The following is a 12,209-nucleotide window of genomic DNA, read 5'->3' on the forward strand; positions in this document are numbered from 1 at the left end:
TTTTTAATATTTATAGAGATACTTTCAATTTGACAAACGTAAAGTATATGAATTAAACTATTAAGTTTTGGAAATAAAGAAATATATTATTATTAAATTTTAAAAATAATATAATTTAAAAATATAAAAAAATAGTTTAAGCATTCGATTATTTTACAAAAATTAGTTTTTTTAAAAAAATATTTTCTATATTTTCTTATATTTAGACACTCACTCAGAAAATTTAATTAATAAAAAATATTTTTTAAAAAAAATATTTTTCATATTTTGAGATTTTTATTAAAATATTTATATACAAATTTATTAATATATTTTATTTTTTAAATTAAAATTAAACAGTAAAAAGGTAAGTATCAAAAATCTACAGAAAATATTTTTGAAGTTGAAAACAATAGAAAAAAGAATGCATTTGGTGGGGTGAGAGTAGTACTACTTGTCCTTAATTGCTGAATGCTCTTTGGCATCCTCAAGTGGTCCATTATGAGAGACAATTGAAATAGTCTCTCTTGCATGTGTTTTTATCTTCTTTTGCACTACTTCCTCCACACATAAACTTTCTTGACTTTTCCTTCTAATGTGTGTAGTAGAGGTAGGCCCTTTGATAACCACTGCTTGATGTAAAGCAATCGACCTCCCATGTAACGGTCAATGTGCGGATTCTCGCATCAACCTAAATTTGTTACATCTTCATCACAACTTAATATAATTATTACGTTAGAATCAAAATTTTGGGTATTATGATTCGCTAGTATTTCGAACGAGTTCACCTCATTTTGCATCAGTAGCGAAACTTAATACAATTTTTTTGATTTAAAATAATTTTAATATCGATTGTAACAGTGCAGTTTAAATTGATTCAAATAATTTTTGAAATCTACGTTTTACTTGATCCAAAATAATTATCGCAAGTTATTTAATAGTATTAAAATTATATTTATATATTATTAATTTTTTCTCACATCAAATAGACAACTGAATATCACATCCCAAATCCTACCTCCATAAAAACAACACAACATAAGATCCACTACTAGATCTCCAGTTACATATTGTAGCCCCATTAGTTAGCGACCTACCTCCATAAAGATAACACAACACAAAACCCACTACTTACATCTCTAGTTGCATATTGTAGCCCCATTGGTTAGCGACTTCTAATGTCGGCTTTGTTCGGATATTTTGATAAGTATTTTAAGGTCGAACATGGTCATAGAATTTAGTATTTTGACTAAATGAGAGAGTGAATTATAAAAGGTTAATTATTTTATTTTTTTCAATTTAATCACTACCACAAGAGCTCCGGACTATTAGTATTCAACGATACTCATAACTAGATATATAAATGGGTAAAATAGTCGCAAAAATTATCATACTCGAATTTAAATAAAATTAATATTATTAATATTTAAATTAATCGTCATTAATTAAAATTTATTTTAAATAATTTGAAGTCGTTTCAAATTCGATTATTATTATCTATAATATTTAAACTATTTAATTTTATATATTTTAATTAATAATTTTTATTTTAAATAATTAATATTATATTAAAATAATTACTTATATAATTAAATGGTTCTAACAATATATATATATAATCTAAATATTCAAACTCGTCTTACCTCCAATTATATATTACTTAAATATACTTTATTAAAAATCAATTAAATAATTACCTAAAAATATTGGATCCGTTCTCATCCCATGCATGAAAACACATTGGAAATATGAAGTACACAACACCTTCCTCCAACTACATAGAGAAACTAAACCCATAAAATAACTGTTGCATATATACAATAGCAATCTTATGTTTGAGACCCACCCCATCTTTTTAGGGTACTCCATTGTTTTGCTTTGAAAAGCTAAGAGTAAAAAGCTGCCTTTCAGTGTCTCTCAATACATAGAAATATCCTGCAAAACTGCACTACCAAAGGTCATCATGCAAAGCTAAGCTTTAATCACACCCACCATGCAAGGGAGGCTGATGGGGCCCTTGATGTTGATATCATATGGTTGAGCAATTCTAGTCATTATTATTGTTATTAGCTTTTTTAGGCATCTATGAGATTTATTTGTAAGATAATCTAAATTAAGAACTTTGATTGGGAATTTTAACTAATACCCAATAAATATCATCAACTCATTCTAGTACAAATTGACAGGAAATTTATGAGAGGGACAAAATTAAATAAAAAATTAGAAGTAATAGAATCATCTTTAGTATTAATTTTACAGCTGGAGTGGAGAAAATTATTTGATGTTTTCTATTTATAAAAATTAATTTTATTAAGGAAATAATGCAAACCCTTTTAGCCTTTATTGGATTTGAGGCAATGCTTAGGTTACAATGTAGTTTACTAAAGGAAAAGAAAAAATGGTGACCCATCAATTGTTGGAATTAAGTAAATTAAAGAGTATGACAAAAGATTATTATACTTCCAAAGAGAAAGGTATTAAGCTGCTTTTTGAAAATAATAAATACATTTTGGGAAAATTTTTAAATATATATATATATATATATATATGATGTTATGATATTCAGAAAATAGGATTTACAGCGAGTGTAAGTTTAATTTAGGAAAATCACGTATCCATTCTTTTATCTCTTTTTCCTTATTCTTTAGTAATGCATAACTGCCATTTTGCTACAGTGTCACATGTCTCTGTCACTGTCACTTAGGCCCGTAGCTTAATTTGGAAATATCACATCTCCCATCTTTTATCCCTTTTTCGCTTTATCCTCTAGTAACGCATAATCGTCATCTTATCACAATGTCACTTGTCTCTGTCACTCAAGTCCATACATACCCCTCTCTATTAGACGGCCATTTAATTCCCTCAGTGTGCATGCGAATAGGGTTACGAAGTGGCTGCTCTCCTACCTTGTAACGACCCGAAATCGGACCGCCACCGGTGCTAGGATCCAGATTGACTTAAGGTCGCCGGGACCCGTAGCAAGCCTAGCATATAACCTGTCATACCTGATAAATCCCATACATGATCATACCTTTTCATAAAAATTTTAAACTTTCCATCTACCAAGCTTGATCTGTGCATGAACTAATACTGAATACATAAAAACCCCACACTAGAGCCCTCATCAAATATTCTAGCTGGGTCAACATTACATACATCAAGCTTGGTTTACATTACATTAAAAAAACATTACATAAAGATCGTGTATCAAAAGGGATTAACCATAAACTCTAGGGTCAAGCACAATACTAATCCTCAATACAATTCTATACAATATCTTACATTACATTTCATTACATTACATTATCTTTCATGTCCACAACTAACTATTATACATACATAAAACTTTTACTCTTACCGACTTCCTGATCTATCCCGAACCTGCAAGCCTGGGGGTTAAGGGAAAGGGGTGAACTACTAGAGCCCAGTGAGCAGAATAGTAAAACAATATATTAAAACATATGCTTTCATGGAATGCATCACATCACAAACAATTCACATCAAGGACGGACTTGTCACCAATAGCCCTCTACACATTCCAATGGTGCCAGGGGCGTAGAATGGGTCTCACTGGACTTTCTCTTAACATAACATAACATAACATTCCAATGTGCCAGGGGCGTAGAATGGGCCTCACCGGTCTTTCTCTTACATCATGCCAGGGGCGTAAAATGGGCCTCACTGGACTTCCATACCGTATCATCGTCATCATATCATATCGAGGGCTAATGGGTCATCCAACATCCATCCACATCAACATCATAGAATGCAATGCAACATATTCGTGATTTCTAATGCAAACAACCTAGTATATATCATGGCATTCGTGATGCATGAACATGCTCAAAATTTATTTGCTTTGAAACATAAAAATCCATTCTACTCACCTCAGGCTGACTCTGCAAAGACTCTAAAGCAACTATCTCACTGCTGGGGTCCTCGGTTCCGAACCGAACCTACACAGGTGGACTCAAATGAGGGACCAAACATACACTAACATGACTCTAAACATCTCCCCAAAAACCCCCTAAAACATCATAAAACAATCATAGAAAATATGCAAAGGAAGGCTGGACAGGGCACTTTCGGCGGCAGGTTCGGCGGCCGAAAGTCCCTCCAGAGCCGAAAGTCATGCACTTTCGGAGGCAGGGTTCGGTAGTCAGAACTGCCTCCCCAAGCAGGTTCGACGGCCGAACATGGCTTCGGCAGCCGAACCTGGCTTCGGCAGCCGAACATGGCTTCGGCAGCCGAACCTGGCTTCGGCAGCCGAACCTGAGTTCTTCCAGAATGGGAGAACTCAAGCCTCTCATGCACATTTTGCCTCCCAAACCCTCCAAACTCATGCACAATACTCCCAAGCATGCATAAACACTTATTTAAGCATATAAGGGTCTCAAACTATCCTATACCCCAACAAACATCAACATAGCAACATACATTAAACACACATTTCATCCTTAAACTCACATAAACCCTAACATTTTTACAATGACTCTAATCATGCATAAAACCCCCTTAAAACCTCTCAAAACTTACGCAAAACATAAAAGGAGGTGAGGATCTACTCTTACCTCTTGAAGATCGAGAGGAGAGGCGATCCAAACTTGGAGTTGTGGAGGAAATGGCTCCGGGGTCTCCAAGTTTCCAAACTTCGATCTTTGCTCAAAAATCTTCAAAACCAAGTTAAAACTCATCAAAAACATGAATGATTTGAAGGAAGACATCAAAACTAACCACGGAAGGGCATGGACTCACCTTTGCCCGAAAATGGAAAAGAAAACTCACCCATTTTCGGACATGGGGCCTTTTATAGGTAGCTGGCCAGACCACCTTCGGGGGCCAAAGGTGCTCCCAAAACTCCACCATGTTCGGCGGCCGAACCTGGCTTCTCTTCCTTGGTGCTTTTCTTTTCAAAAACTCAATTTCTTTCTTACTTAAAACCTTAAAACACATGAAAAAAAATATATTTTACCCTTTTAGAGATTTCCGACATCCGAGATTCCACCGGAAAATAGGAATTCCGATGTCAGGGTCTAACCGGGTATTACATACCTTCCATCACATCACCGGACTAGGCTATCCCCTGGTGGACCCGCGCATGGAGTCAGTCCGACCTGCTTCAATCACGAACTGGAGTGTGCCACGTTGGACTGATCTGCTCAGGGATATCTAATGGGTTTTAGACCTATGTTCTTCTTTAAAGCCCGATATCACCTCGGATGTGAGAAGTCTGACAGTTATCAATATATATATATATTTTCCTTGCATTTCTTAATGAGTCTGCTCAATACAATTTATATTAGTCGAATTAATAGATTTTAAATATTGAATTAGAAAAAAAGTTAGATCACAGTTTTTTTTTTTTTAATTTACTTATCTTAATATGTTTTTTTTTATGGGAGAAGGAAGGATAGAGGGCTGAGCCCATGGAGGAAGCAAAAAGGTAACAAGATGATGGGCCTAGAATTGGGTAGTAGAATTTGGATATTCAACAATTATAGTTTTTATTAATGGTTGCTAATGGCTAGTAGATTTTAATTCTTTCATGAATTAGTCTTTAGCTATTATTGCTAGTTGAATATTTGAAAGTAATATATTAATATCCACTGCTATTTCTTTATTGTAATTAGTTATATTTATTTCATAAAATTACTGTTAATAAATAAAATTAAAGTTGGTTTTCAATAATTGGTTCATTTTTTTTTGAAAAAAAATAATAAGAAATAAAATTGGAAAGGATAATTTCTTCTGTTGCTTGTAGAATGCCTTAATGTGGGCGGAGAGTCGGACAGCTGGGATTTTGGTGAAGGTATGGGCTTGGTTGATAGTTCTGCTTCCAATACTTGCAGATAGTTTTTCCCTTCATGAATATACCTAAAACTGATTAGTCAAGATCTCTCCATTTTAGTTATCGGTTATTAAAAAATTTATTAATTAATTTTTTTATCTATTATTCGGAAGCGCATTTTAATTTTCTTTTTAAATTTTAGCTTTTATTCTTTTATTCTCCCCTCATCTCATAATTTTTTTTCACTTTATCTTTTAATTTTTCAATTATACAATCTTAAAAATATTAAATTTTATTAAATATTAAAAAATATTTTAAGATAGATTATTTTAAAAATAAAATAAAATTATAATAGTTAATTTATACCTTAATCACATATAAAAAATAAAAATAGATAAAAACTACGAAACAAATGAAGTATTACTTTAACCTTCATTAGTGAGTAATTTAAGGCTATACCAACTTTCAACTTAATCTATAGTTAGTTCAAGCAGGAATTATTATAAGGTCTCTTAATTTGTAGGAAATTTATTAATTCGGTGATTTTTATTTCAAAACCACTCGGTTAATATATTTTTATATTTTGTAAAGTAAAATTATTTGGTCTTCTATAAAAAAAATCATTAATTAATTTAGTTTAATTTTAGTAAAAGAGACTGAGTAGTATAGATTTTTAAAATTATATGAATTAAATAATATATATAATTAAAATTATAAAATTTAAATAATATAAATATTTAAGGGCGATTAATAATTTTTTTATAACAAAATAAAGAATCTTATTAATTCAACCATAGCTACATACAGACTTATTAATTCTATAATAAGAAATTCGAGAGTTAGCGTCATAGACTCTAACGAGTTGAGAATCGGATCTGCATGCACTCTAAAAAAGTTCAAGCAAATATAAAATAAAAAACCAAGAATTTTGCAACCGACAATTAAAAGAAAACAATGTAGCTCATTAGGACAACTGCGATAGAATAGTCGAAGTGGACAACCGTCAACTAACGGTGGAGAACATAGACATCGTACTCCACTACAGCATTTGAGGTTTTATTATCATATGCATATGTTTTTGCCTTAACATATCCACGACCAAACTTGAAAACCCCAGTTCCACCGACGATCGGCATCTCCCTCTCGCCGGAAAATATAGGGTTACGCCCAAGAACACTCAAACTGCTTCCATTATAATTCCCTTCCATGAAAGCAAAGTTCAAAACCATTAACAAATCAAGCTCACTCTGGGAAGCAGAAGCATAAATCCCCTGTGCTCTTCCTACAAGCTTTGAACTGCGGTGGGGCTTAAGAGTCAAGGGTTCATCGGCGATCATCATCATGCCAAATCCAGTGGATGAGTTTGCAATGGCTGCCTTGGTGATGCCCATTGCCGTAGGTTGGTGGCCTTTAACTATGTCATGGAAGAAGAAATGAAGGTGGCTGAGTTTCTCTTTCTTGAGCCCTAGTGAACGTGGAGATAACTTTCTTGAAAACGCGGGGCCCTCATCGGAGTTTGAGGCGGCGGCGGCAAGAGTGGCTGAGAGGATGAAAATGGTGAAAGTGAGAGAACGCATGGTAATAATGGAGATTTGGGGAATGGGGAAGAAGAACTTATGAAGTGGCTGTGTTGCGAGGCCAAAACAAATCAAGCGCCCATATATAGGGAAATTAATCAGCGGATTCGCGCATGTCCAGTGGATTCCATCCTTTTTTATTTTTTTTTAGAATTCATGCCAATTAAAAATATAAAGCACTTCTTCCAAATTTTCCTATATTTTTTAAATTCAATTTAAAAAAAAATAAATTAATTGATCATTTTAATTATATTTTTAAATAATTTAAATATATTATATGACAAGATTTATTTAATAAAGATTAAAATTTCCATGAATTAATTATAATTTGATATACATCACAGGATATGATGAAATCTTTTCAGGTGAGGGTGAAATATATTTAATAGTTAGGTTTGTGATTTAAAAGAGATAAAATATTAGTAAGAGAAGATCTCATTAGTTAGAATATCAATTCTGAAAATATATCATTTAAATTGAGGCTATGATTTGGTTAATTGGGATTAAAATATTAGTAAATAAATTATGAATAAAATCAAATAAAAAATTGAAATAATTTCATTTGTAGGTGGAGTCTTCTTCATCAAGTGCACTATTGCAGTGACAGCAGGTGATTTTTTTTCCCCAAAGGTACGTAATATCGGTAAATCAAAACGGTTCAAAGGGAGTCCAAAACAAGGTAAAACCCGTATATAAATCTAAGAAGCCTAACTCTAAAATAGAAACAAGACCAAGTCCAAGTTAGGCTCAAGATTTGAAAGAAGAGAAAAAGCTCCGCAACAGTAATGCCTAGCCTGAAAGAACCTATTGTCCTTACTTGGATTCTAGACCCAAAGCTTGTTGGAACAATAGAGATCTCTTATTAAAGTGTTGTCACTGGGTCCGGGAATAGTAATATCTTGACTGGATCGAGACGTTCTGATAGATTATCAGTAGAGTATTGTAGCAAAATTGTTAAACAGCTCTCATTTATGATACACAGTTGGCTAATAAATGTTAAATTACTTCACCTATATCCTGTTCACCACGTGTCTTTTCTGAAAGCAAACACTAGAGGTTTTAAAACTACTGAGAGGTCAAATGGAAAAAGCATAGAACAAATTTTTGAGGGAAGAGAAACTAGAAGCGACATGATAAAACTCTGGCAATTACATGGTAAAATTCTGACAATCTCAATCTCTTATAGCGTTTGGAATCAGAATACCATCAAACAGTAATAGCACCGTGAACATTTTTGAAATAACCAACCGTGAACATTTATTTCAATAGTAAATAATTTAATTATATAAATTATTTTAATTTTTAATAAAGTAATATGGACAGAGTATATTAGAAAATAAAATAAAGGCTATTTCCTGTGATAGTTTTCAAGATTATATTTAGAGTTTTGACTAAAGCTAAGATTATTGTCTTTTATGTTAAATAGATTTTCTTAATTAATATTCATGTAAAATTGGTGATTTATTTCATTTTTAATAAAACTTATTATATTAAAACTTAAATAGCCCTGTACATTTTTTTTTTTTAACTTTTCAATATATATCGCGTAGGGAGATATTAAATTTCAGAAAAATCAGATATGTTAGAAATTTAATAAATAAATTATAATATATTAAATTTCAAAATATTTTAAAAATCTAATAAATAAATTATTATTTAAAAATATATATATAATTTACGATAAATAAAAAAATAATTTTACTTATATGATCATAATTTTTTTTAGAATAATGGGTAACTTCATAACTTTTATGATCATATTTACTAATATGATCATATTATTAAAGATAGTGCGAGCAGTATTTAATTTAAATCGAAAAAATTGATCGGACTAAATTAATTTAAAATTTAGTTTAATTTTTTATTTATTTTAATTTAGTTCGATTTTTAATTTTAAAAATTTTAATGATTTCCGTTCGATTTAATTTTGATAAGAAAAAGTTTAAAAAACCGAATCAAATCGATTAATAATAATATATTATTTTCAAAGAGATTAAATCATATTAAAATTAAAATATTTTAATTAAATGTTAAAATATTAAAAATTGAAAAAGATGAAATCAAACTAAATTGAATCGAATTAGATTAGTTCAGTTTGATATAATTTTTTATCAAAATCAATTCGATTCGATTTTTATAAATACTAAAATTTTAATTTTTAATTTATTCAGTTCGGTTCGATTTTGAACCGAACCGACCAAATGCTCACTCCTATTAAAGGTAGGGGTGAGCATTCGGTCAGTTTAATTCAAAACTAAACCGAATAAATCGAAAACTGAAAGTTTAGTATTTATGAAAACTGAACCGAATCGATTTTGATCAAAAATCAAAATAAATCAAACCGATCTAATTCAATTCGATTTGATTGATTTTAATTTTTAATAAATTTTTTATTTTTACAATTTATTTTTAATATTTTAAAATTTAATTAAAATATTTTAATTTTAAATCTAATTTTTTTTATATTATTAAAAATAACATATTATTATCACTAACCATTTTAATTTAATTTTTTTAACTTTTTATAATTAAAAACAAATCCAACCGAAATAATTAAAATTTTTAAAATTAAAAATTAAATTAAATTAAAATAAAATAAATAAAAAATTAAATTAAAATTTTAAATTAATATAATTTAATTAAATTTTTCGATTTGAATTGAATACTACTCACAATATAAATTAAGAATTAAATTAATTTAATTTATTTTTAATACATATTAAATAATGATATATTAGAAACTTAATAAATAAGTTATTATTTTTAAAAAATATAATTTATGTCAAATAAAAGAAAAAGAACCAAATCTTCACGCAATTGAATGTGTATCGATGAATGAGTTTAGTGTGATTAATTGTCTTTCAATTAAACCATGGATGAGGATCCAAGCAAATTAAATAAATTAAAGTTATATAAAATGAACAGAAATTAATAATGTAATCTTCTCCCAACCAAAAGAAATGAATTCCAAGATCCTCAGGCTCAACAAAATAATTATAATTAAACTCCACAATATATATTTCTTTGTAAAAATTTTCAACTAATAGTGGAAGACATAGGCATCATATTCCACAACAGCATCCCCAGTTTTGGGATTATAAGTGTGCGTTCTCGCCTGAACATACCCACGAGCAAACCGGAAAATCCCGCTTCCACCGATGATCGGCATCTCTCTCACGGTTAAAAGCACAACGTTACGACCCAAAACGCTGAGACAACTTCCATTATACTTCCCTTCAGTGAAGGCAAAGTTCACAACCATTAGCAACCCATCTTCACCCTGTGCGGCGGAAGCATAAATCCCTTGAGCTCTACCTACAAGTTTGGAGCTGAGATCGGGCTTAACAGTTAAGGGGTCATCGATCATCGCCACCATGCCAAACCCCGTACTGGAGGCGTTGTTGGGTGGCACGACGATCTTGACTGCAGAAGGGTTTTGGCCGCTAACTATGTCATGGAAGTAGAAGTGGAGGTGGCTCAGCTTCTCTTTCTTGAGACCGAACGAGGCTGGAGATAAGATTCTTGAGAAACTGTGAGATTTTGCGGTGGCAAGAGAAAATGTGAGAACAGTGGATGAAAAGAAGAAGAAAAAGAAGAAGGCAGAGATGAAGACAGTCTTGGCCATGATTACTAGGGATTGATTAAAGGGATGAGCATAGAAGGGTCCTAAACTGTTTGTGATTCTAAGTTTCTAACTTTACTTATATATTGAAGCTCTAGAGCCTGACTCGAAATAGAAAATCACCTTGTTTTAATTTGATTTTAACCGATAAAATAAAAAAATAAAAAACGGACAGATATCGCCAACTGTTGTCTGACAAAACCCACGTACTGGTGGACGTCAAAGTCTTCTTTAATTTAATTGTTGGTAACTGGTGGACCTGGAGTCTTCTTGGATTGATGATGTCTATATGACGAATGATGATGAACCCAAGCATTATTTATTTATTTTTTACCATCCAACTGAAACATTGCATTCAATTACCTAGTGAATACAGCATAAGAGTAACACAAAAACCTAATTAACAAAACTAAAACAACAGAGCCAATCCATAGCACAATGAAAAAGAAGCCAAACCTAGAAAAATATAATCCAGCCCCAATTCAAGGACATCTGGACACAGCCCAAATCCTCACTGCTAACGAGCATCAGCCTTGCCGGAAATGAAGAACAAGCTACACAGATAACCCTCGACATCGAAAAAAGCAGCAACATCAACAAAACCATATATAAGAATCATGACGACAAAAATCATAAACAGTAAATATTTGTTGTCAGCATTTAAACCATCACCCATAAAATAACCCGAGTCCACTACCATCGAAAAGAAAGGCCAGCTCATGGCGCTTCCGGTCTATAATTATCACGGAATTGCCCCAAGCTTCGGGGCCAAAGTGTCACCGACCCGAACTCATACGGCTGTTGTCGAACGCAGCCGAAGTCAAAACGCGAACCCAAACAACAATGTACTCTCAAACCAACAAATCACTCTCAAATAAACTAGAAAAAGCAAAAATCAACAAACAAAACGGGTAACAAACTATCCTAATTTAGGCAGCGATGCCCACCGGCTTCCTCTTCCTTCCTCCTCGTTTCTTCGTTTCGCCAGATACCAAGCGTTATTGAATCATCTAGTTCCTTAATTAGGATAATTTCATCTTTTATTTTTTTAACAATTCCTTTTAAATAAATTAAATGGGACTACAAACATTTATTATAATGTTAATGTTCACAAGTAAATAAATTGAATAATTTATTTAAATTTTCAAAAAAAGAATAATTTATTTTTAAATATACATTACAAATAAATTACTAACTTATTAAGTTGTCTTAAAATATGAATATAGATATTAACATTCACCCA

At 31.5% G+C, this 12,209-nt stretch overlaps 2 protein-coding genes across 2 annotated transcripts; both read right to left on the reverse strand.

Annotated features, from left to right (window-relative positions):
- Window positions 1-6,709: 6,709 nt before the first annotated feature.
- Window positions 6,710-7,430, reverse strand: LOC110621719 (dirigent protein 22). Its single transcript, XM_021766007.2, has one exon. It carries the CDS (start codon window positions 7,342-7,344, stop codon window positions 6,775-6,777), a length of 570 nt encoding a protein of 189 aa, XP_021621699.1. The 5' UTR covers window positions 7,345-7,430; the 3' UTR covers window positions 6,710-6,774.
- A 2,890-nt stretch (window positions 7,431-10,320) lies between these two features.
- Window positions 10,321-11,101, reverse strand: LOC110620512 (dirigent protein 22). Its single transcript, XM_021764284.2, has one exon. It carries the CDS (start codon window positions 10,967-10,969, stop codon window positions 10,385-10,387), a length of 585 nt encoding a protein of 194 aa, XP_021619976.1. The 5' UTR covers window positions 10,970-11,101; the 3' UTR covers window positions 10,321-10,384.
- Window positions 11,102-12,209: the final 1,108 nt, after the last annotated feature.

Source organism: Manihot esculenta, chromosome 8 (genome assembly GCF_001659605.2).
Source record: "Manihot esculenta cultivar AM560-2 chromosome 8, M.esculenta_v8, whole genome shotgun sequence".
Classification (NCBI taxonomy): Eukaryota; Viridiplantae; Streptophyta; class Magnoliopsida; order Malpighiales; family Euphorbiaceae; genus Manihot; species Manihot esculenta.

What these genes read in the sequence shown, in the direction of transcription:
- LOC110621719 (XM_021766007.2), bottom strand. Translation starts at nt 7,344, where the DNA reads ATGCGTTCTCTCACTTTCACCATTTTCATCCTCTCAGCCACTCTTGCC.
- LOC110620512 (XM_021764284.2), bottom strand. Translation starts at nt 10,969, where the DNA reads ATGGCCAAGACTGTCTTCATCTCTGCCTTCTTCTTTTTCTTCTTCTTT.